The following is a 26,522-nucleotide window of genomic DNA, read 5'->3' on the forward strand; positions in this document are numbered from 1 at the left end:
TGTTTACTTTGCCTTCGTAATGAATAAATAAAAGGACCATAATTTCGTTTTCACGGTTAAATAAAAAATAATCTCAACATTTAAGTTAATTTTATTTAAAGTTTTTGATCAGTAGATCGTGTAGATAGTTTAATACAAATACTATATTATTATATAAATCTTTAATACATTATTAGCATTAACTAAACCACAAATCTAAAACTTAATGAAATAATTAAATTTTGAGAATTGTTGATAATAGACAATATATCTACATCTCATAAATAAAGATTAGATGTAATAAATTTCAAATTTCCCGAGTAAATATGAACCCTTTCATACATCTAAATTTTAATATTATAATTATTATTCTAAATGAGCGTATTTACACTCTGTTGATAAAACAAGAAAATATTTTAAAAAAAAATTCTATATACAAAGGGGTTGTTTATTGGATGGCGCTTAATGTTGAACAAAATGTCTCCAACTTCTTAATGATTAATAGAAGGTAAGAATGAGATTGCTAAACTGTTTGGATGCATGTTAATTACATGGGTTTTGACTCGTTCAGAGGTTGTTCGAGACTGTATACCAAATGCATCAGTACTGAGTGATACAAAGATAACCTGTAAAGGTTTCATTAAAAGGTTACCGAACAACCACAAATCCTAATAATTAGTGATGTTTATAAGAAAATTATTTTGCTCTTTTGATTGGCTATCAGAAGAGGCGGACGCAGGAATTAGTAGTAGGGGTTGCACAAATTTTTTTTTCCGGTCAAACATAATATAAAACATTAAAAATAAAATCCGGTCAAACATAATATAAAATATCTAATACAATTTTTTTTTTCTGGTTAAACATAATATAACAACGATCTATTAGAATTTAAATTTGTCTTCTTCGTGCATACATCTTTTGAAACCGCTCCATTACTTTTTCATTCTCAACTTTCGCAAGTGCTTCGGTCTCGATATTACAAAGCAATGCGTCGTTCAAAAATTCATCGCCAATTTTGTTACGCAAGTCGGTCTTCAAGAGCTTCATCTTTGAAAAACATCTTTCTACACTTGCGGTTGCTACGGGTAATATCAAAGCCAACTTTAAAAGCTTATAAACCAAAGGATAAGATCGATGCTTCCCCGTACTAACCATCAAACGAGAAAGGTCGGAAATTCTTTTCAAACTAGTGAAGCGCTAATCTTTGTGCAAGAGTGATAAAATATCTCAAGTTGTCCTTCAAGGTCTATCATATCTGAATCATCAAAGTCATACTTGTATAACTTACCCAACTTCAATAACTTTGATTTGTCAAATTGTGCAAATGAATCACAAAGGCTCAAAGCACCCATGTATTCTAGTAATTGGGTGCTTGTTTCACTAAATCGATCCCGATATTCTGTAAGTTGCATATCTACCACCGTGTTGAAGATTTCAACCTCAAAATGAAACCTATTAGTCTTTGTAGTCCTACGTTTTCTCGCACCAATATACAACTCTTCCATATCTAAAGTATCAATTTCGTGTGTTTGACAAAAAGATGATACTTTTAGCAAAATGCTAGCAAACCCTATGTTTCTAAAAAATTGCAATGCCTCCATTGTCCCTCTAACCATCGAAGCCGCTTCTAAAATGTCTAGATCTTTTCTTTGAAGTTGCTTTGACAATGTACCCGTGAGGTGTAAAATGTCATACATCATATGTAAGTAAAACACGAACTCATATGATTTAAAATATGCTAAGATTCCAGATGCTTGTTAACGGTTTGCCAATGACCCTCCCTCCTCTTTCACAAAATCTAAAACTACAAGAACATCTGCAAACAACTTCATGAAACTTGTGAGTGTGTTGAAATGTGAACCCCATCTTGTTTCTCCCGCTCGAACAAGTGTTGTCTCTTGATTTAACCCTCTCCCGGTTTCAAGTTCACCACTACACTAGCCTTTTTGCACCCCTTTCTCTTGCTTGCTCTCGTAGTAAGTCTTTTCTTTTACACGAGGCACAAACAACATTAACCACCAACGAAATTTGCTCAAAAAAGTCACTAACACCATCATGCTTCTTTGCTACAGCCACAACTACTAATTGAAGTTGGTGTGCAAAGCAATGTACATAAAAAGCCGTGTCATTCTCTTGTAATATGAAAGCTTTCAAACCATTGAATTCCCCCCGCATATTGCTAGCCCCATCGTAACGTTGTCCTCTTATCTATTAAAATTTAAAACAATTAATATATAAATATATATTAAATTAAATTGAAATAACAAAAAAGTAAAGAATAAATTACCTGACTAAAACTCAACTTATTACTTGTAAGTACTTCATTTATGGTGTTTTTGAGTGTCAAAGAAGATGTATCCTTCACGTGCACTAGTCCTATGAATCTTTCTTTCACAAAGCCAAGACTATCGACATAACGCAAAACAATAGCCATTTGTTCCTTTTTTGAAACATCACTAGATTCATCAACTAGTAAAGCAAAAACATATTGACCAATCTCTTCACGAATACTTAAAAGTACTTCTTGTGCAAAACATTGCACAAGTTCTTTTTGAATTTTAGGGGAAATAAGTTGATTGTTTTTAGGAGCATTTTCTAAAGTATTGTTGAAAATATCTTCACTAGTCTCTCGAATGGCTTTTAACACTTCAATGTAAAGCCCTCTATTTTCCGAGTTAACCGAATCGTCATGACCACGAAACGGTAAACCGATTTTCAATAAAAGTCTAACAACAATAATAGAAACACGTAATCGAGCTTTATATTTATGGTCCTCTGCTTCGGTTTGCCTCCTCAATACAACATTAATAGCTTGTTTTTCCCTCATTAAAAACTCACACTTTTCTTTTGCTTTGTTGTGAAAACTATCAACACCACCCACATGAGTCCGAAATGCATCTTTTTTATTCCAAGTATCAAAACCTTGGGAAACAAATGCATCTCTCCCTCCTTTTTGTCCCATGAGATCCCCACACAAATAACAATATAAACAATATGCACTATTCTTTTTCACACTATATTCCAACCAATCAAAGTCATCAAACCATGAAGGAACGAATCTTCTAAATCTATCACCTATTTTTTTTTAGGAAACTTATGTGCCCTTACTTGACACGGTCCTTGAAGCAAATATGCTCTTCTTACATCATCTCTTATATTTGGTTTGTAACTTGTAATCAATGGCCTATCCGCCGGGTCCTTTGGAAGATCTTTCAAGTCAACATTATCATTAGGTTGGTTAGATCATGGTGTTTGTGGAGTTGCATTAGAAACCGAAGGGGTTGATTGATTGGTGATTGGTGTTTGTGGAGTTGCATTAGGATTAGAAACGGAAGGGATTGATTGATTGGTGATTGATATTTCGGAACATTCTTCACCACTTTCATTAGGATTAGGTCTTTGTCTTTTGGTAAAAAAACCACTTAATTTAACCTATAAAAACATAACAATTACACCTAATCAAACAATCACTTCAATAAAAACAAGTTGCTTTCACCTAATCAAACAATAAATTCAATAAAAACATAAGAATTAGTCAATTACACCTAATCAAACAATGACTTCAATAAAACAAGTTGCTTTCACCTAATCAAACAATAAATTCAATAAAAACATAACAATTACACCTAATCAAACAATGACTTCAATAAAACAAGTTGCTTTCACCTAATTAAACAATAAATTCAATAAAACATATCAATTTCACCTAATCAAACAATCAATTCAATAAAAAACATAGCTATTGTACCTAAACAAACAATATAACTTCAATAAAACAAATCAATTTCATCCAAGTCAATCAGTAACTTCAAAAAAACATATCAATTTCAAATATCTAAATGAATTGGTAGTAGAACTTACTTGTTTCATTGTAGTGTAGGGCTTTGAAGTTTGAACTTTGAAGTGGATTTTGTTATTTGTTAACCAATAAACCAAAACAGTAGAAATTGAAAAAAGACAGAAAAGGGTCGATACTTGCTTCAAGTCTTCAAGAGAATTGTGGAAATTGATCAAGGATTGTGATCGATCATCCAACAATGAAATCGATCAAGTCATCAAGGATGAACGATTGTGAGGTCACGACTCACGAGTCTGCCAAGGCACGATCGAAGGACGAAGGTCGATTGGTCGAAGGATTTTTGGACGCAAATTAGGAAGTCGAGTAGTCTAATTTCGATTCTGCAATCGTGAAAAAAAAAAATTTCAACCGATAATACTCAATTAATTAGGATTGGGCTATTTTTTTTTACAAGCAATTAGCCCAATTGCTAATTTATCCAATTAAGTTTTATTTTGGGCTTTGGGTAATTGAATTATTACACAATAATTGATTAAAAGATTGGGCATTTGGGCTCGTTATTATTTTTTTTCGTTTGGTAATTCCCGATACAGTGACAATATTTTTTTATGTAGTTGGCTAGTTGCACAAAATTTTTTTAGTAGTTGCACGATTTTTTTTACGTAGTGGCACAATAGGTAAAAATTAAAAAAAAACGAAATTTTTTCTATTACGTGCGCGGAAGCTAGGTGTTGCCGGTGCCACACCGGGCACCTAGCTAGGACCGCCCCTGGCTACCAGACTTAAATTAAAGCAAAAAACTAGAGAGAAGTTAGAAGGTATTTGTCAACTCACCAAGTATTTGTCAACGGATTACAACATCAATTCCACCAGATCAATGGTTTGGCAATGGTCTACGACTATTAATAAAAAAAAATAAAAAAAAAGAACTTGCCCTTAAAAATGTGGAGATGGATTTCTGAGTTGCTAAACCATCCACAACGCTGAAGGTATGACAAAGACCAAGATTAATTACCAACTTGAATATTTCAGTACTCTAGCATGTAATTTACGTCTTGCTGAGATAAAATAAAGAAGAAATTAACTTCATCCACCATCATGTGCAGTAGTGGGATTAATTTATTCCATGGACCTGATCATAGTCAACGGTTATATATAATAATCTTTAAGCCAAAGGCAATATAGGTACAAGTTTTTAAACAAATGAGTTCTGTGTAGATAAACATCTATATAAACAGGTCACCACAAAGCTCCATCTACCATACATAATCACCACGCGTTCGTGCTTTCTTATTCAGTTTCTTTGTTCAAAAAAATCAGCAATATATAAAAAACAATGTCTTCTTCAGGGGAAAACCTAGAAAAGTATCGGATTCCACTCCACGAAATCCTGCGGGCCACAAGAAACTTCAGTTCAGAAACTCTGATTGGAGATGGTGGATTCGGTTTCGTCCACATAGGGAAACTCTCTGAAGAATGGAATGAACGCACAGTAGCCATCAAACGCCTTAATCGGGATGGTGGTCAAGGAAACAACGAGTTCCGTAATGAACTCGAGATGATTTCCAGTTTCCATCATCCAAATATCATTACTTTCATTGGCTACTGTGATGAGGCCAATGAGATGATCATAGTTTCCGAATTTGCTAAGAATCAAAGCCTTGATCATCATCTCCAAAAGCCGGATAAGATTCGTGGCTTAACATGGGCACAACGCTTAAAGATTTGCTTAGGTGCAGCGAAAGGGCTCAAGTACCTTCACTCTGGTCTTGGGGAAGACAAAAGAGTAATTCACAGAGACGTGAAGAGTGGAAATATACTGTTAGATGAGAATCTGGAAGCCAAAATCTGTGATTTTGGTTTGTCAAAATTTGGTGCAAGAAATCAGGAAGATAGCCAAGTTCATACAAAGGTTGCGGGCACAAGGTTTTACATGGATCCGGTTTACAACGAAAGAAGCAGGCTCACCAAAGAGTCAGACGTGTACTCGTTTGGAGTGGTTATGTTTGAAATGTCAAGTGGGACATTGGTTTATCGTGAAAAGTGCTTTGGAGATGATGCTAAGCCGCAATATCTCATTGATGTGGTCCGAAGCGTCTATGACGATGACAAAAAGGCTGCGGCGCCAGACAAGTTAATTGATCATTATATTAAAGATCATGCTGATATGAACTCTTTTGATTCATTTAACAAAATTGCACATGAATGTGTTAACCTGAAGTTAGAGAAACGCCCAACGTTGGAGAGGGTCATCAGGAAGATTGAGCAGGCCTTGACAATTCAATTGGTAAGACTTTCATTTAATCATTTTTTAAGAAAATCCTTCTGATTTATTATAGGATAATCTATTCTACAAATTTTCCATGATGTTGACATTAATTGTTTGGGTGTACCACAAATAATTAATGTCTATTGTCTAACACCAAGAATTTATCTTATTATTTATTTCAACTATCCTCTGTCAATTTGATTTTTATTAAGTTATAATAAATCCAACAAGTGGTCATTTAATTTAATTTTTTAATTTTGTCATTATCATATTACTTTCTATTTTACTTTATTTATATTAAAATTAGTTAGAATGCTTATTATATATATCATTATTATTATGACGACGTGTTAAGATATCCGTTTTAAAGGAAATAAATCATTTATACTTGATCATTATACATATAAAAGAACAAACACGTTGTTATTCATGGTATTTTTTCTATTTCCTTTCTGTAATACTTTTTAATCAAATTTGGTTATGTTTTTATTCACAGAAGCACGACGAATCACCTACCACACGAAGCCTAGAGAGTTTTCTAATTCCACTGGAGGAAATAAACTTGGCAACCCAAAACTTCAATCAGGAAACATGTATCGGAGACTATGAATATGGTGTTGTCCATAGAGGACAACTCTATACACGGTGGGAAAACCGCACAATGGCCATCACCCGCTTGAATCCAAAAAGCTACCGAAGCTACCCCCACGATTTTAAAAAGGAGCTCCGGATGATTTCCAGTCTTCAACATCAAAACATCTCCCCTTTCATTGGTTACTGTGACAAAGCCAATGAGAGAATTATAGTTCATGAATATGCTGTCAATAGAAGCGTTGCTGATCATCTTGCAGTCTGGAGGACTAAGTTGCCTACCCTAACATGGGCACAACGGTTGAAGATTATCCTAGGCGCTGCAAGAGGACTGCAATACCTTCATTTGGCTCTTGGGGAGGAGAACCTAGAAACACGCGGGAACATTAACTGTGAAAGCATATTGTTAGATGAAAATATGGAAGCCAAAATTTCGTTTTTTGGTTTGTCAAGACAAGGTCCCACACACAATTATTACGTCGAACATATATCAGATATGTACTCATTTGGCGTCATAATGTTTGAAATATTGAGTGGACGTCGAGCTAGTGATCTAAAGAGATATGTTGAACCAGAAGAACAATTTGATCTATTTCAAGAGTACTACCGGAACAATGGACTCCACATATTCATTGATGACTGTATAAGAGATCAAATTGATAGCCGTTGTTTGAATATATTAATAGAAGTTGCATATCGGTGCATAAAGAGATGCCCTAGGAGGCAAGATATGAGCAGGAAGGGGGGGAGGAACCGTGGAAGGGGCCCAGGTGCACCAAGAGGCAGGGAATTGCGTGCACGTTACACGATGAACGAAGTCGTCGACAGGATTGAGGATGCAGTGGAATTTGTAGCAAATGAAAATAAACTAGCATGAATTATACCACATGCAAACTTTCAAAAAAAAATTCTTATATGTATCCAAGAAAATGTTCTAAAATTAAAGGTGTTGTTTTTTAGTTCTCTTTATAAATCGGTGATATTTTTATGTGTTTCTTTTTGATAACAACAAGATTTGGTTGATGAAAAGATAGAAAGGAGCTAGGATTTAACGTAATACAAGCATACCCGACTAATCATTACACTAATATTCAAACCATTTGATAATATCTCATTTTTTAACTCAATTTTTAATTCAAAAGAAAGCAGAAAATTCCACCTCGCTGGCTAGATTGCAATTGTTCTTGATTTTGTATATATGCGGTTGTTTTGTGTAGTTCCATCGTACCCACACCAATTTGATGTGACATGATTCTTAATCCTCTCAACCATGTATTAGCAAGCGACAAAGACTCAACATATCAAGTGTTACCCTAAGAAATCTATTAGGCCTCTTTTTGGTTTGGGTGCTATGTTTGGCCCTTTACCTTTTTAACTATGTTTAAGGAAATTAGTTTTCTTATTTATATCGTCCTTTTCCTTTCGTTGTAATTGTATTTTTTATTTCAGTAATGAAAATTAGTAGTATTTTGTTCATAAGTTTACATGGTATCAGAGCAATATTTGGTCCATTGTTTATGACTTTTGGGTAAGTCCTTTTGATAAGTTTCCGTATTTGTTTTGTTTTGGTTTGTTTTTTTTTGGATTGTTCGAGGGTTTCGACTATTGCTAATATTCGTTTGATTTTGGGTTTTTTTCGTAGTTTTTCATGTCGTGATTTGGGTGTTGCCGCCGCGAAAATAACATTTTCGTTGCTATCTCACTGCAATTTGATATTTGTGCTACATATTTAGTTCAGAGTACATATTTCGATAAGAATTTCGCTAATATCTCACCATGATTTTATATTCGTGCCATGTTTTTTGTTTAGAATACCGATTTCGATAAGAATTTTCTGCTTGTTATCGTCGATATGGCTCCAAAAGATGTCTTTCTTTAGTCCATTAGTACCCAAGTTGATGGCAAGTACTATGGCTACCGGAGTTATGTTATGAAGAATTTTTTGCGAGGGAAGAACATGTGGGGAATTGTGGCAAGTACACGAAACAAACCAACATATGAGAAGGCTGCAAATTATGCAACCTTATTGCAATCATGGGAGACTGGTAACTCCGAGGTTATCACTTATATTAACTATTATGTAATTCAGTCTATTGGTATAGAGTTTGCAAAGTATGACGCTGCAATGGATTTTAGGATCACGTTGTTACACTATACACACAATCTTATTTTGTAAACCAATATCAGTTAGAGTTTGATATGTGAGCCCTCCAACAGGACAGTCTGAGTATTCAAGAGTTTTGTGCTTCCATGTCTGATTTATGGGATCTGTTGGCTCTTATTGAACCGGCTGACCTGAAGGCTTTCCATCGCTACATTTCCAGAAGGGATGAGCATCATTTGGTTCAGTTTTTTAATTGATTTACATTCTGCCTTCAAAGGCCTACACGTATCTATCTTGCATCATACACCTTTATCCACTATTGTTTCAGTTGTTCATGAGTTAATTGTTTAAGAAACTGGTATTAAGTCACATGTTGACATATGGTCTAACTCTGTTACTACTGCAACTATCTTTGTTGTTCCTCAATGGCCCCATAACTCTTCTGAAAATCATCCTAGATTTGCATTTGATGAGTGTACCTTCTTCAAACAATTGAAAATATCAGTACCCCTTTCTATTGAGCAAGGGAAATCAACATTAACAACAAACAAGACCATATGGATAGTTTTAACCTCCACAACAAAATCGGCCTTCTGGACAGTTTTCACTACACCCCTCTTTTCCACCTTTTCGTTCACCACAATTAAATAAAATATTCTTTAAGCCAAGGTCAATATAGGTACATGTTTTTAAACAAACTGGACTCTGTCGAGACAAACATGCATCTATATAAACAGTAACCATAAACCTCCATCTACCATACATAATCACCATGCGTGGTGCTTTCTTATTCAGTTTATTTGTTCAACAAAATCTCCAACATATCAAAAAGCAATGTCATCTTCAGGGGAAACCTAGAAAAGTATCGAATTCCACTGAAAGAGATCCAACGGGCCACAAGTAACTTCAGTTCAGATACTTTGATGGGAGATGGTGGATTCGGTTTCGTCCACATAAGGAAACTTTCTGAAGAATGGAACACACGCACAATACCCATCAAACTGTTGGATTAGGTGTCTAAGTTCATAACTATTTCTGGAATGTACTTGACCCGGTTGACATAGTCCATTTGGGGTGCATGACATTACAACATTTGGATAGACTAAATGAGATAAACGACACTTATGGTTTATTAGTATATTATAAGTTCTAATATATTAATAATATTATTTAATTAGTATTGATCAAGAATTAGTTTAGAATTAATTTGGTGATCAAAAGGAGACTAATTAAATATATGGGGTTGATTGTGTAAATCATCCATTCTTTTATAGTGGGCTAATGATCCATGGTTTATTGGATTAAGCTAAATCCATAAGGTGCTCCATGGATGCTCCATGGAGGTTATAAACCCATGGATCATGGAATATGAAAAGCCATGTCAATTAGGGTTTACATGGTGTAACCCTACTTGTGACACAACTATAAAAGGACCCCATGGGCTACCAAAATCGGTACTATGTGTAGAACAAGAGGGCTAGCCGATTTTGAGTGAGTGTGGATTTCGCTCAAAGTTATTCCAAGTGTTGTGGTGTTGTGTAAAACAGTTGAGGCATCACACTTGAGGTGCTAGGCTCACAAAGTTCTCAAGGAATCCAAGCAACTAAAAGGCATGTTCTTCCTACTAGCTTTTTTGTTTCAAATTTCCCCATGTCATGCTAGATAGGTTAAGAACCTTGGAAAATCAAATTTTCATGTACCTTAGTAAAACATAGATCCAAGTTTCTAGGGTCGCATGTACACCTTAGGAGTGTTAGAATGCTCTAAACGCTTCAGTGGTATTAGAGACTAGGCTTGTTTTTTTTTATACTTGATGCAAATTGTTGAAAAAACTCAAGTTTTCTGCATTCTGCGACATGAACTCGCCGAGTCCATGGGGGGACTCGACGAGTCCATGTGATAATTCATCCTAATCGTCGAGTAGGTGCTTGCACTCAACGAGTAGGAGCCCCTGAATGCAGATTATCGAGTTTTGCTGCTGGAAATGGACTAGAAACATTACCCTAAACTGTTTTGGTCTTATAAAACTTGTTTTAGATGGTGTAATGGTTATGCTAATCCATTTACAATGGCTATTATCAAAATTTCAAGTTTTGTATGTGTTATTTATGATTCTTGAAATTATTGATATGAATGTTCATAAACTTATGAGTTCGGTAGATCATAGGAATTATTTTGTTAGTTTAATTCTTGATCTTTATGTGTTTTAATGGAATCCATAATTTGTCCTTATGTTATGGATTACCAAAAGTCTTTCTTTTAAAGTCCATTAAATGAACACATAGGTTACATAAAATGAAAATCCTCTCATTTTAATAAACCATTAACTCATAAGTTATGAAAGTTGAAAAGTTGTGAAAGTTACGAAACTTGCCCTCAAGTTTTGGAACATGTAAAGTCACCTTAAAAACTTTAGTTCCAACCCTTAGAATTTTAAAAGTTAAAATTCAACCCTTATACTTTATAATATTATAAGTTAATAATATATATATATATATATATATATATATATATATATATATATGTGTGTGTGTGTGTGTGTGTGTGTGTGTGTGTGTGTGTAAGAACAAGTCGTTTTACTGTTAGTAACCCTCATTCACGAAGCCGGTCTATAAGGGGGGTATAAGGTTGTTGCCTATAAAATGGCAGCTTAATGGGTGTCCACTCTCACCTACCGCTTCCTTGACTGGTGGAGAGTCGTTAGTCGAACGAGTAAGACAATGACTTTAATCCTCATTAAAAGTATGATGGTTATAAAGTAACTAAATGTTTTATAAATTCCCAATCTTAGTTACTTTAGGAAAATGTGAAAAAGGTGCTAACCCATGAAATTACACTTTGCACTTTGCTTAAGTCGTTAGTGGATCGTGTGTGGTTAACCGGCACACTAACCTGGACTTAACAAGGTAGGCAAAGGGTGGCTTAAGGTTTATCATATATCGGTGGAGCGCGTGAGGTTAATCGGCATATCAGTTAGGTGATAAACATTAAGAGTACCAAGTAATTTGCATGGTTAATTCACACCTTGTTTTGTGATCCTCGGCATCCCAGTCACAAAACCTGAAGGGCACAATCGAGATTGAAACATGCCATTGAAAAGTTCAATGAATCTCAAAAGAATCTAGGAGTTTCAAAAGCAATTAAAACCTAATAATTTATTTCGTTTTTCATGGTGGAAACTGGTGAATCGTCATTCACCTACCTTCAAATATTTTATAGCTTGGATTACGGACTATATTTATATCTAATCTACACTTGCCCTTCTTCTTTTTCAGATGTCTTCCAACAATGCTGCTTCTGGCTCAAACCCTACCGGCTCCTTTTCTCTCATGAACCTTTGTGGGAGAGTCATCTTCGATGGGTGCAACTTTATGGATTGGATCAGGAACATCAGGATGGTCACTCGGTATGAGGACAAGGAATATGTCCTCGACAAGGAGCTTAAGGAACTTGATGAGTCGTCTGCTACTCCAGAGGAGGTCGCTGAATTCCGAGCACATGAGAGAGATGCCACTAAGGTGGCATGTATCATGTTGGCCACGATGACAGCCGAGCTCCAAAAGTCCTATGATGACTTTTATCCTTTTGAGATGCACCAGGATTTGATGGACAGATACCATCAGAGTGCTCATCAAGAGCGATATGAAATCATCTCCTCCATGATAACAACCCGGATGAAGGATGGTGAACCCATCACGGGCCACATGCAGAAAATGCAAAGATTCATGGATCGTTTGCTGAAATTGAATGTGAACTTCCCCGAGGAGTTGGCAGTTGACATCATTTTGCACTCCTTACCTTCATTTGATGATAAATTCCTAATGACATACCACATGAACAAGGAGGAAGTTACACTCAACAAACTTCAAGGACTTTTGAAGACCGCCGAAAGTGGTCTTAAAGGTAAATCGGTTGTTACTACTTATACTCCTACCAACACACCTGTTCTGGCTATTGGGAAAGGTAAAGGGAAGAAGAGGAAGAGCCCTTCGAAAGGTACCAAGGGAAAGTCCCTTGATGGCTCCTCTTCAAGTGGAACCAAGAAAGGTTATGTCACTCCTTTTGCCAACCCTAATGAGGCTAAATGCTTCTATTGCCATGAAAAGGCGCACTGGAAGCGAAACTGCCTAAAGTACTTTCAAGATGTTAAGGATGGAAAGTGAAACCCAACCATGCAGGTATTTCCTTTCATGGTTTGTACAAACAAGGTTTTACCTTTTCGTTTGATAATGAATGTGGTGGTATTAATGATTTCTTTAATAATGTTCTTTATTTTAAAGCATTACCTTGTGATGGTGTGTATGAAACTGTGTCAGTTGTAGATAACCTAGGAAATAATGTGTTGTGTATCGATTCTTCCACTAGCTTAGATAAAGCATCATTATGGCATTGTCGTCTAGGACATGTAAGCAAGAAACGCATAGGCCAACTCCAAAAGGATGGAGTCTTGGAGTCATTTGATCTAAAGTCAGATGATAGTTGTGAATCTTGTTTGCTTGGGAAAATGACAAAGTCACCCTTCACTGGTACTTGTGCTAGGGGTGAGGGTTTGTTGGACCTCATACATACTGATGTGTGTGGACCATTCAGAACCGTCACAAGGGATGCTAACCGCTTCCATGTGACTTTTACTGATGATTATAGTAGATATGGATATGTCTACTTAATCAAGCATAAATCAGAAACCTTTGAAAAATTCAAGGAGTTTAAACAGGAAGTGAAGAATCAGTTGGGCATGACATTAAGATGCTTCGATCCGATCGAGGTGGTGAGTATCTTAGTACAGAGTTCCTTGACTATCTTAAGGAATGTGAGATTGTCTCACAATTGACACCTCCCAGGACACCACAACTTAATGGTGTGGCTGAGAGGCGTAATCGAACCTTGTTGGATATGTTTCGTTCCATGATGAGTCGAGCTTTGCTACCAATCTCATTTTGGGGGTATGCCTTAGAGACTGCCGCCTATATCCTTAATCTAGTCCCTACCAAAAAGGTTACCAAAACACCTCACGAGATGTGGACTGAAAAAGTTCCCAATCTGGACCACATCAAGATTTGGGGTTGTGAGGCTTTTGTGAGCCGCGAGACTCACGATAAGCTCAAACCTCGACGTGAGAAGTGTATTTTCATCGGCTACCCACAGAAATCCTTTGGTTACCTCTTCTACAGACCCAGTGATAATGTGGTCTTTGTAGCAAGGAGAGGAGTCTTTCGAGAGTGAGAATTCATAAGCCAAGGAAACAGTGGGAGGCAAATTGACCTTGAAGAAATTCAAGGGTCAAGTGGTGAAGGAACCTCAAACCCTAGCAATCAACCTAAGGAGGAAACTCCTGTTGATCCGACTGACGAGTCTGTACCTCTGAGGCGTTCCACGAGAGTTAGGAATGCACCTGAGCATTACTATGGTTTCCATATTACTGTAGAAGGTGATACACTAATCAGTGATAACACACTGGTAAGTCTGGATGAACCTACCAGCTACATGGAAGCCATGGCAGGCCCCGAGGCTGCTAAATGGAAAGAGGCTATGGACAGCGAGATACAATCCATGTATGACAATCAAGTTTGGAACTTGGTTGACAATGTACCAGGTCGTAAGACAGTCGTGTGCAAATGGATCTTCAAGAAGAATACCGACATGGATGGTAATGTACACACTTATATGGCGCGACTGGTTGCAAAGGGCTTTTCTCCAACTTCGGGAGTTGATTATGATGAAACCTTTTCACTAGTAGCAAAGATTAAGTCTATTAGGGTTATGTTAGCCATTGTTGCATTTCATGATTATGAAATATGGCAAATGGATGTTAAAACCGCTTTCCTTAATGGAAAGTTGGCTGAGGATGTTTACATGAGTCAGCCAGAGGGTTTTGTCAGTATAGAGTACCCTAATAGATTGTGTAAGCTTGAGAAATCCATCTATGGATTGAAACAAGCACCTCGCAGATGAAATCTTTGTTTCGATCAGAAAGTCAAAGAGTTTGGCTTTTCGAGGAGCGAAGATGAATCTTGTGTATATGTCAAGGCTAGTGGGAGTATAGTTAGCTTTTTGGTATTGTATGTGGATGACATACTACTCATAGGAAATGACATCCCAACTCTGCAGGAGGTGAAGTCCTGGCTTGGGAAGTGTTTCTCTATGAAGGACCTTGGTGAAGCTGCCTATATCTTAGGGATAAGGATTTTGAGAGACATGAGTAAGAGACTAATTGGAATTAGTCAGAGTACCTACTTGGATAAGGTGCTGAATAGGTTCAGCATGCAGAATTCTAAGAGAGGAGAGTTACCGATCCAGAGTAACGCCAGATTGAGTAAGAATCAGAGGCCGAGTGTAGAGGCTAAGATAGCTGAGATGAGTCGAGTATCGTATGCTTCCGCTGTAGGCCCGATCATGTATGCTATGACTTGTACTCGTCCTGATGTGGCCTTTCCGTTGAGCATGGTCAGCAGATATCAGGGGAACCCTGGCAAGGCTCACTGGACTGCGGTAAAGAACATTCTCAAGTACCTGCGGAGGACTAAGGACTGGGTCCTTACCCTCGGTGGGAGTGATGACTTGAGAGTAGTAGGGTATAGTGATGCTAGCTTTCAGACTGATAGGGATAATTTCCGCTCTCAGTCAGGCTGGGTCTTTACCTTAATTGGAGGAGCAATTACTTGGAAAAGTTCCAGGCAGGAGACAGTGGCTGATTCAACTTGCGACTCAGAGTATATAGCGGCAAGCGAGGCAGCAAAGGAGGCTATATGGCTAAAGAACTTCATTGGAGACCTTGGAGTTGTACCAGCAATAAAGGAGCCTATGGAGATTTTCTGTGATAGTGAAAGTGCAGTTGCCTTAGCCAAGGAACCAAGGGATCACGGAAGATCCAGGCATATCGACAGAAAATACCATTTCATCAGACATCGAATAAAAGAAGGTCTCCTCGTGGCAAAGAGGGTATCATCGGATGAGAACCCAGCAGATCCCCTCACGAAGGGACTGGGTAGGGTTAAGCATCTTCAGCATGCAAGGCGCATAGGGCTAAAGGATGATATTAGTTTTAGAAATTAGATAACTTTGAAATTTGTAAAGTGTAATTGACATTTGATGATTAATAAAAGTTGTTGTTTATTTATAAGTAAAAGTGTTGCTATCTTCTGTCAATCGTTTACTATCATTTCATTTTGCATGTTTTGACTTTCAGAATAATTTTGTTATGATATAACATATTATTCAAATCTCCACAGTCAGTCATATGTTGGAAGTAGATATGAATCAAGATTGTCATGAAGCTGGCTTGTAGATGTCTAAAGTATTGGACATATCAAGAGTTGCTACAACATTCATGAGTGCTCATAAGTTTTAATTATTGGATTCAACCCATGCTCACTTGTATCACTTCATGGAATTTATCTCGAGTGATCGTGAGACGGTAATATCATATAACTCTTCAAACCTAGAGATATGAGTTGTTGACTATGAGTTGGTCATACATTGATTGTACGAAAACGCATTGGTAACTCGATGTTATAAAACGTGCCTTGGTGTATAATTCAACAAGTAGTAGAACAAGCATATGAGTCGAAGTTTATCTGTTCCTTCTTGGATTAGAAGCGATATCTGGGCACCTCGATGATTTTGTTCTGACCTATGTACCGGGCCCGGTCAGAACTAAATTGATGTGTTCAATTAAGTTCTATGTCAAACAAATTGGAAATCGGGAAACAAACTGCTGGATAATAAGTAAGACATTGTTCCATGTATTTGTCCGGCTGATATCTAGAATAGAGGATCATATGATCACTTATCTTAAATGGCATATCATCATCATCTCAGTTCTGCGAGACTTTGAAAGAGCTACGATTGCTGATCGGTTCCTGAAGTCATTCCTGCAGTTATAGTTATTAGACTTATCCAAGTGGGAGATTATTGGATTAGGTGTCTAAGTTCATAACTATTTCTGGAATGTACTTGACCCGGTTGACATGGTCCATTTGGGTTGCATGGCATTGCAACATTTGGATAGACTAAATGAGAGAAAAGACACTTATGGTTTATTAATAATAAATTATAAGTTCTAATATATTAATAATATTATTTAATTAGTATTGATCAATAATTAGTTTAGAATTAATTTGGTGATCAAAAGGAGACTAATTAAATATATGGGGTTGATTGTGTAAATCATCCATTCTTTTATAGTGGGCTAATGATCCATAGTTTATTGGATTAGGCTAAATCCATATGGTGCTTCATGGATGCTCCATGGAGGTTATAAACCCATGGATCATGGAATATGAAAAGCCATGTCAATTAGGGTTTACATGGTGTAACCCTACTTGTGACACAACTATAAAAGGACCCCATGGGCTACCAAAATCGGTACTATGTGTAGAACAAGAGGGCTAGCCGATTTTGAGTGAGTGTGGATTTCTCTCAAAGTTATTCCAAGTGTTGTGGTGTTGTGTGAAACATTTGAGGCATCACACTTGAGGTGCTTGGCTCACAAAGTTCTCAAGGAATCCAAGCAACTAAAAGGTATGTTCTTCCTACTAGCTTTTTTGTTTCAAAGTTCCCCATGTCATGCTAGATAGGTTAAGAACCTTGGAAAATCAAATTTGCATGTATCTTAGTAAAACATAGATCCAAGGTTCCTAGGGTTGCATGTACACCTTAGGAGTGTTAGAATGCTCTAAACCCTTCACAAACGTCCTAATCGGGATGGTCGTCAAGGAAACAACGAGTTCCATAATGAACTCGAGATGGTTTCCAGTTTCCATCATCCAAACATCATTACTTTCATTGGCTACTATGATGAAGCGAATGAGATGATCATAGTTTCCAAATTTGCTAAGATTCAAAGCCTTGATCATCATCTCCAAAAGTCGGATAAGATTTGTGGCTTAACATGGGCACAACGTTTGAAGATTTGCTTAGGTGCAGCGAAAGGGCTCAAGTACCTTCACTCTGGTCTTGGTGAAGACAAAAGAATAATTCACAGAGACGTGAAGAGTGCAAATATACTGTTAGATGAGAATCTGGAATCCAAAATCTGTGATTTTGGTTTGTCAAAATTTGGTGCAAGAAATCAGGAAGATAGCTACGTTCATACAAAGGTCGCGGGCACAAGGTTTTACATGGATCCGGTTTACAACGAAAGAAGCAGGCTCACCAAAGAGTCAGACGTGTACTCCTTTGGAGTGGTTATGTTTGAAATGTCAAGTGGGACACTGGTTTATCGTAAAAAGTGATTTGGAGATGATGCTAAGCAACAATAACTCATTGATGTTGTCCGAAGCGTCTATGACGATGACAAAAAGGCCGTGGGGCCAAACAAGTTAATTGATCCATATATTAAAGATCATGCTGATATGAACTCTTTTCATACATTTAACAAAATTGCACATGAATTTGTTAACCTGAAGTTAGAGAAACGCCCAACGTTGGAAACGGTCATCTGGAAGATTGAGCAGGCCTTGACAATTCAATTGGTAATATTTTTCATTTAATCATTTTTTAAGAAAATGCTTCTGATATATATATATATATATATATATATATATATATATATATATATATATATATATATATATATATATATATATATATATATACACTAGCCGTTTACCCGCGCTAAGCGTCGGGCGGCAAAGAGTTTCTTTCGAAAGATAGTTTTAATGTGGAGTAAATTACTCGAATAGTCCCTATGGTTTGGGGTAATTTTCACGTTTGGTCCCTAACTTATTTTTTTAATTCGGAAGTTCCCCACTGTTTGTTTTTGTTACACGCTTGGTCCCTACAGTTTGTTTTTGTTACGCGCTTGGTCTTTATCTTACCTAAAAAGACTATTATTTAAATAGAGAAAAATGGTGAGGTAGGTAAGGTAAGGTGATAGAGGTGGGGTTGGGGTGCGTTTATTTAAATAAATTAGAAAATCAAGGGCAAAATAGTCTTTTTAGGTAAGACAGGGACCAAACACGTAACAAAAACAAACAGTATGGACCTTCCGAGTAAAAAAATTAAGTTAGGGGCCAAACGTGCAAATTACCCTAAACCATAGGGACCATTCGTGTAATTTACTCTTTAATGTGATGATTAGTTTCCTTTAGACGTGAGCTGTTCATTGCGGCCTTTTGGTAGACTATTTTGTGTCGAATAGTTCATTTCAACGGATAGTTTCTTGCTAGGTGCATAGTCATACAATACGACAGAAGTTGAGTCTACATTTGGAATTTCATCTAAAACAATAGATCGATTTTACTTTCTTGTATAACATCGATTTTCATTTGTTCCAATTATAGCATTGTACTATGAACTTCATTATTTTTTGTACTTCTATTGTTCATTTTTTTAATTATACAAAAACATACAAACTTATTTTTTGTTCACTATACCAACATACATTCATTGCATTTATTTTTGCAGTAAGTTCAAGTACAATAACATTAGAAGGTTAACTACAACAAATAGCAATGCAGTTCCATTGTGTCGCTGAATTTCCTCCATGAAAAAAATAGATGATAGAAAATATGAAAAACAAAATTGTACTCGATAGATTCATAATAGCATTAGACAATGTCAAAGCTGAGTGAAGACATCAACATGGCTAATGGAGCGCCACTGTGTGGTTTTGTGTATGTGGTTAACATAAGAAATTTATGAGATTAAAGAGAGGTACACTAGAGTCAGGCCAATACAGGGAGATACAGTGTGAGATATGGGGAAATCAGAATTAAAACTTAAATCACATAATGGATCCTCTCTAAATTCACATACACATCATAATGGAGATGAGTATAAAACATGACAATTAACATAAATTACGAACCGTAAACAACTTTTCTAAACAACAAACTTTCAGTGGTTAAAACAAAAAGAAAAAACTTTTGGTGGTTAAATAAAAAAAAAACTATAATGGTTTTATGGACTTTGCCCAAATCTATTTTGAAAATAAAAAGTTGTTTTTTAGGGTTATGTGAGACTATACCTGATTTTTGTAATTTTAATCCTAAAATTGGAAGGAAACTACATATTTGGTCTATGATGTACATTTTTTCTCTCAGATTTTGTTTAACGGAAAAACGGCCAATATTAAATAAATGAGCATCTGTTAACTTTATTAATTTAGGGACGAAAATTGTTATGGAAGATGAAATTAAGGACCAATAATGAAAGACGGTTCGTTTTTAAGACCAAAACTGGAGATAAAGCAAAACTAAGGAAGCACCCATATCATATGGAAGCACCCAGAATGTTCTGACCAATGTTACATCATCCTAGGTAGAATGCATATTATTGTAATAATCAATGGTCATAATTTAAATTAAAATGTCATTGCAATTTTATAAAAAGAACATATCAAGTTAGCAAGAAACTTGTTAAGGGGAACAGGCCAGAGCCCAAATGTGTGTCTGCCACATGGGCATTGACCTTGTTGACTTTTCTGAACAATGTGAATAAAGAAATTTGGCATTACGGCACCAAACCTTATTCATGGTATAAGTTGCTATTGATACCTAAATCCAGACTATACAAGATTTAATAAAACAAGAAATTATTTAGTTAGAAATATACACTTATCGGTTTAAAAGTAGCAAAAACAATACTTTTAATGTTCAGATGCCAAGTCAATTCCCCATTCTAGCTTATTCTCAAACTTGTGAGCGTAGTGATGGAATGTAAGGGAAATGTCTTCTTTGTAGTCTTTCCAATGCTTTCTACAGTGATGGAGAGATTTAATAACAAAAACCATGGTAAAAATTAGAAATAGAAAATGTGTAGGTTGTTTTTGGAGAATTAGAAATTTAGAATAAGTAGAAACAGTACCTATCATAATCCCAAAATCCAGTTTCAAATTATACAGAACAATATAGCTTGTTACCTGACCTATAACCAAAGCTATTTTGTTGGGTACCCCAAACATATTCAACTTTGAATCACCAAGATTATAATTCTATCAACTCCCACAATTACTCCAAGTGCAAGAACGTGTGCACTTCTTACATCCCAATTTTTGTTGCAGACACACCCAAACATCTGAAACAAACAACATATATGACAAGTTAACTGAAGAGTTAAATAAGTAATACATACTTTAACTAAACTGTATAAACCAACTCTCATGATGAGTCTCTAAAAAGGAAAAAGTGAAAAGGCTAGCAAAAATTGAAAATTAATTTTTGAAATTTCTACTAAAAGTTAATCTAATGACATATAGATCATCATTTTTGTTCCTATGGTCTTAATCTGACTAATGTTGTTTTATTTTCTACTTATATCCATATTGGAACCATACATAAGCAAGCATAAAATAAAGTAATAAAAATTAATTTCGTGTCATATAGAACCAACATTTCAACCATTCAAGAAGTATTTTAATTTGACTTTAGGGTGCAAAATGGTCGTTTTCCTACTTCAAGATTCATGTAACTTATATTTAATTCCTCAAATAAAATAAATGAAAAATCATAATCACATGTATTAAGTAAATACAAACTATAACATACTCCAAAAAGTGCATTATTTGATGTTTTTCTCAACAAAACGACCAAAAGGTTGACCTTCGAATTGTTCTTTTATGGCATTAAATGTAGATCTTGTCTTCAAAACTTATGGATGAAAGTCAGATTGATAAACAGAGCTACCATCAGTGTTCCCCCAAATCTAGTAAACCTAACTACAAACTCCACAAAGGCAGGTCACTTCAAAGATTATGATTCACAAAACACCAAAATCAACATCTGGTTTATGAATCTAACAATAATATAGTCTTGATAAACTTTTGGTAATGAAAATTTGAAAGCATTATATAAAAATATGAGATGAAATCAAAGATATCAAATACTGATTCTTGTAAAAATATGAAATACAAACATAGAGGTTAAAAGATCAAAATGGGAAATTTTATGTAGCATTCAAGATATAAAGAAACAAATTATAGAGTATAGGATCTCAAACCTGCAAGCTTTAAACCTATTTGTAAGTAACTGGTTAGTAAGACTTAGTGTGCTTCTTATACAGTATCACATCACAAAGAAGGAAAAAGAACAAAAAGGGTAATAACGTAAATGTTACGGGTACATTCATTGCTCTTAGTGAATTCGATACCAACAATTTGGTTAGAAGATTCGAGCCCTACCCGAGGAAGACCTTTAGTCACCTGTGCAAAAAATTTGGAAGTGTCATTTTAGTAATTGTGGAAGCTTTCAACTAAACCTACAAGATAACAATCCATATGAATGTGATAATTTGCACAGACTACAATACAATGCAGAATATTACAAAAGTATAACATATTTTCGAAAAAAAAATCTCTCCAAGAATCATTAGCATACCAGAATTCATCAAAATACTAAAGATAAAATCAATTATCCAAATTCTATATAATATTGACATATCTAGTGACCATATGATAGGATAAATCACATTTTGCAAACTATATAAGAAAAATTCATGAAATTCTACCTATTCCAATGAAGTGTAATTATCTGCAAACCTTGAATACATCCGGTCAAGCTTCTTCTATGGTTTATGGGGTTGACCGTAGGTGATGGTGCAGGTGCAGGGGGAGCTGCGGGTGCATGATAATGTTGAGGATAAGTAGGATAAGCTTCCTGAACAAGATAATTATGAATGTATGTGGCAACTATGAATAAGATTGTTGAGGATAGTTTATGTATTGACTTCCAGTAAAAGATGATGTTGATTGGAACGATGGTGACAATAGATACTGAATACACCAAATTTGATTAACAACACCAAAGAGAAATTTAATTATAAGTAAATCTAGCTTAACATTCAACACCGTTGATAGTTAATAGATCATCTCCCTGCAGGAAGATAGATTGCACTAAATATTTAGCATCACTGTAATGTAGGGAAAAAAATGGCACCCGACAAAAGGCACTAATGCCTCTGATTCATACAACACTCCTTAAAAATCAGCAAATATAAAGTATGAATTATTTAGAGGAAAGAGAATAAATATCACAGAAAGTTTTATCAAAACAACAACATGAACTTAAGTTCCATCAAAAACCATTGTCAAAGGAGGAGTAAGAAGTATTGCTCTGTAACAATCGAAGTCACCTACAACACAATTACACCAGAAGATAAATGAAAGTGTATTTAATAAAAGAAAATTACAGAAAAAATATTAATGATAGACAAAATGACAATTTATAATGGTTTGATCATTACCTGCATTGTACAGATTGAAAGTTTGATACATCAACATGACAACATGAACTTAAGTTCCATCAAAAACCATTGTCAAAGGAGGAGTAATAAGTATTGCATCAAAGTCACCTGCAACACAATTACACCAGAAGATAAATGAAAGTGTATTTAATACAAGAACATTACAGAAAAAATATTAATAAAAGACAAAATGACAATTTATAATGGTTTGATCATCACCTGCATTGTACAGATTGAATCTACAACTACAACATAGATCTCTAGAAACGAATGAAATAACTACATAAGCATATATCAATGGAGTAAGGGCTAATTAGTAATTACTTACGTTTATTACCACCACCAGGAACGTCAATCCAACTAAATTTATTTTCAATTTCACCACTTTCAACATTTCGTAATTCTCACAGCTTCCAAGAATGGAGTGAAGTCCAATTCTGCATCCCCCATTCTATCATCGGCTGAAAATAGATCCCTATCGTATACTTCCTGTATCAACAATATTGTTTCAAAATCCGAAATCAATTTAGGGGAAGAGAACCAAGAGATTGAAGAACAGCTTACGAGTTTAATGGGAAGAGGCTCTACAATCGAGAGAGTTAATTCTTCATCCCACACAGGATTTAGGTTTTTCTTCACCACTCGAGTCTTCAATTTCTGTACAAAAAATTAGGAAAAAGTTATTTTATTATCAGAATGGTGGACGGTGACCCGCTAATAGGTTGTAGCGACGACGACCAGATGGTGGTTGAACGTGACGACGGGATAGGGTTAGGGCTACTCGTATTGACAGAAGGTACAAGCGAGGAGACAACGGAGGTGGCGGACATCGGTGACGGAAAATGTGGACTTCAAGGGGGTCATCGATTCTGAAGCGATTAGGAAGGAGACGCAAAGAAGAGGGGATCGATTTCCTTCTGACGGCGGCTGTTGTGTGTAGAGAAGATTAGGGCAACATCGAAGAGATAAGGTAATACCGTGTATACATATAACATGTGATTATAAGCTTAATATTATTGTACATGAGGTAATAGGTATTGTACCTCTTAATTTTCAAGAAACAGACAATATGTTTAATAATATATATATATATATATATATATATATATATATATATATATATATATATATATATATATATAAAATAAAAATCTCACTATTTCCATAAATAGATTCATTATAATAATAATATTTTTTAAGACGTTCAAGTCTTTTAGCTTAAAGTACAACCAATCATTAATATAATAATATTATAATATCTATCTTACAAATTATAATGCTACGGATACAAGTATTAACAACACCTTTAAATCAGTATTTCCTTACTTTCAGGATTAAAGAGAGATTGAATTAGTATTTTAAATAATTTTGAGTTTTTGATCCAACATTCCAGCTCCTTAAAATTTTGACGTATCCAATTTAAATTAAATGGTACAAAATGTAATGCAATATGTATAAATACCGAATGCAATACATACCCGGCTTCTTATCCTTCTCTTTTGTCTCTGTTTATTTTGACCTGGTCTTTAGCCTATATCTCAGTAAATAAATCCCAAATTCGAAAACTCTGATTCTCCACCACCCCTTCTGTCTTCCTCTATGATAAATTCAAGGTATACGTTTTTGCTATCTTCTAATTCATTTCCTTTTATTACTTTTTTCTCTATGTTCTGTGATATCAACCGTCAAGTACATCACTACAAACGGGAAGCTTCACCAGCACCTTCGATAATCAAGAAATGATAAACTTTCACCACCATCGCATCAAAGTCGTCGCCTCTGAGAACCCTAACCCTAACCAACGTTCACAACCACCGCCACTCGGCTCAAACGCCATGATCGGTTGTTTGTTTAATTTCCAGGTTCGTGTGCTTCCTTTTTATTCAAGTTTTCCTTTGATTTTATGGAATAATGGGATTTTGTTGTGTATAAATGAAAGTCGGGGTTCCATGTACATGGGTTGTGTAGATATAACGGTGCTCACATCTTCACCCATGTCACTGCACGCCAGCATAATGGGCAGCAGTCATCATGACATTCACCACCACTACTAATCATCTGAATCTTATCCTTCATCTTCATTTTCTCTCTAACCAAATCCTAGATTCATGGCCTTCACATCTCATATTCGTATTTACCACCTTACAGGTAAGAAATTCTATCAAATGATTTACCCCTTCACTGACCTTCTTAATGTTTATCTTTATGTTGTAATTTTTGTCTTTTAATCACAGGGTATGCAATTTATGGAGAATATTTCCATAGAGGAGGTAATTATTTCCTCTTTCACCATTTAAAGGCTCCCTTTTTTGCTTAATTGCATAAATATTTGATTATGCTGCAAATCTGATATGTCTTAATGTGTATATGTGTTTCTTGGAGTTATTTGCAAAGACTCATATTTTATTTGGTTTCAGAATATTTGTAAAAATTTTGCAGGAAGTGGAATCTGGAGTAAGAAAGCGACATGAATCAGAAAAAGAGGGTTTCATAGGTTGAATTTCTTCATTTCCTTCTCTGAATGTGGTAGTTTTGGTTTAACAGATTCAATTTCACAATCTCATTGGTATGTTTTCTTTAGGTTTGAAAGAGGCTTTTCATGTCTAGATGAAAATGAACCAGAACCCGATTAAAATCAGGTTTGTTATTTAGGATTTGGAACTTTTGATGTACTTTAAAAGAGGAGCCTTTGATTGTATAACAATATGTACTATATAGTGATTCACGCTCATATGTTCATATGTGGATACTTAAAATGATAAAAGTGGTGAAAGGATATGGAGAAGACAGTCATCAAATGGTTTTAGACAAAAAAAAAGGTTTCTAGAGAGAGATGATCATGGATTGGATAAAGTTAAAGAAGAATCAGATGCAAAATATTGGGTTATTATTATTTGAAAACACCATTGAAAACCAGAGAAAGAGGAGCAATTGGAAAAAAGAAGCAATTCATATGAAGATGGTAATTTAAAGAAAGATTTTTTCTGTTTCATGCATTCTCAATTTTTGTTTGTGTGTGTGTGTCTTTCTTCTTATTTTGTTAAATCATTTATATGACAAAAGAAAACAATAATCATTGCTCACGTTATGATGAATCGAGAAAAATGTGCAAAATTTAGCCAAAATCATTGGCATTAGTAAAACACTACATGTATTTTGTCTCATAGGAAGTACTAAAAGAAACATTTTAAGTGTTGTTAGGTTATTGCTTTTTGCTTTTATTCTTTAGCTATTAGTTGATTTGATCAATCATTTTTTCAGGCTTGGTATAACTTGAGAATTTGGTATACATGCGGTCTTCCACCTTCATCGTTTGGAGCACATGGTGTATGATGCCTTCTTGATTAATAATCATCTTTTTGTATCGTAACCCATTTTCTATGATTATCCTTGGTTAAGTGTTTAATCTTATGACGAATTGTTACGTGTGATTCTATTTGCATCACTTTCAGCCTGCAAACAGCAATGTCAATGCTGTTGCCTCTTCTTCAGTCCATGCAACTATTATTTGTACATCATCAGTACACAGTCCACCAACTCAAGGTTAGGTGTTCTGAATCCAACTTTATTAATGGTGTACAAGTATTTACAAAAATACC

At 35.4% G+C, this 26,522-nt stretch overlaps 3 protein-coding genes, 1 long non-coding RNA gene and 1 pseudogene across 4 annotated transcripts; 3 read left to right on the forward strand and 2 right to left on the reverse strand.

Moving 5' to 3' along the window:
• Nucleotides 1-1,160: 1,160 nt before the first annotated feature.
• LOC145122639 (uncharacterized) lies at nt 1,161-1,676 on the reverse strand. The gene has a single exon (XM_079058205.1). The coding sequence runs from the start codon at nt 1,674-1,676 to the stop codon at nt 1,161-1,163; it is 516 nt and encodes a 171-aa protein (XP_078914331.1).
• Nucleotides 1,677-1,911: 235 nt separating this feature from the next.
• Nucleotides 1,912-2,941, reverse strand: LOC145122650 (uncharacterized). The gene is made up of 2 exons (XM_079058214.1): nt 2,267-2,941; nt 1,912-2,187 (listed from the first exon to the last, which is right to left on the reverse strand). The coding sequence occupies exons 1-2, from the start codon at nt 2,939-2,941 to the stop codon at nt 1,912-1,914; spliced, it is 951 nt and encodes a 316-aa protein (XP_078914340.1).
• Nucleotides 2,942-5,009: 2,068 nt separating this feature from the next.
• LOC145160477 (putative receptor-like protein kinase At5g61350) lies at nt 5,010-7,632 on the forward strand. The gene is made up of 2 exons (XM_079079680.1): nt 5,010-6,065; nt 6,544-7,632. The coding sequence occupies exons 1-2, from the start codon at nt 5,115-5,117 to the stop codon at nt 7,513-7,515; spliced, it is 1,923 nt and encodes a 640-aa protein (XP_078935806.1). The 5' UTR covers nt 5,010-5,114; the 3' UTR covers nt 7,516-7,632.
• A 9,854-nt stretch (nt 7,633-17,486) lies between these two features.
• LOC145122660 (putative receptor-like protein kinase At5g59700 pseudogene) lies at nt 17,487-17,975 on the forward strand (annotated as a pseudogene).
• Nucleotides 17,976-24,548: 6,573 nt separating this feature from the next.
• LOC145107181 (uncharacterized) lies at nt 24,549-25,400 on the forward strand. The gene is made up of 4 exons (XR_013707751.1): nt 24,549-24,785; nt 24,892-25,071; nt 25,158-25,193; nt 25,363-25,400. It is a non-coding gene; the product is annotated as an uncharacterized LOC145107181 (long non-coding RNA).
• The last annotated feature ends 1,122 nt before the right edge of the window (nt 25,401-26,522 follow it).

Source organism: Lactuca virosa, chromosome 1 (assembly GCF_052849685.1).
Source record: "Lactuca virosa cultivar CGN04683 chromosome 1, Lactuca_virosa_CGN04683_v6, whole genome shotgun sequence".
NCBI classification, from domain to species: domain Eukaryota; kingdom Viridiplantae; phylum Streptophyta; class Magnoliopsida; order Asterales; family Asteraceae; genus Lactuca; species Lactuca virosa.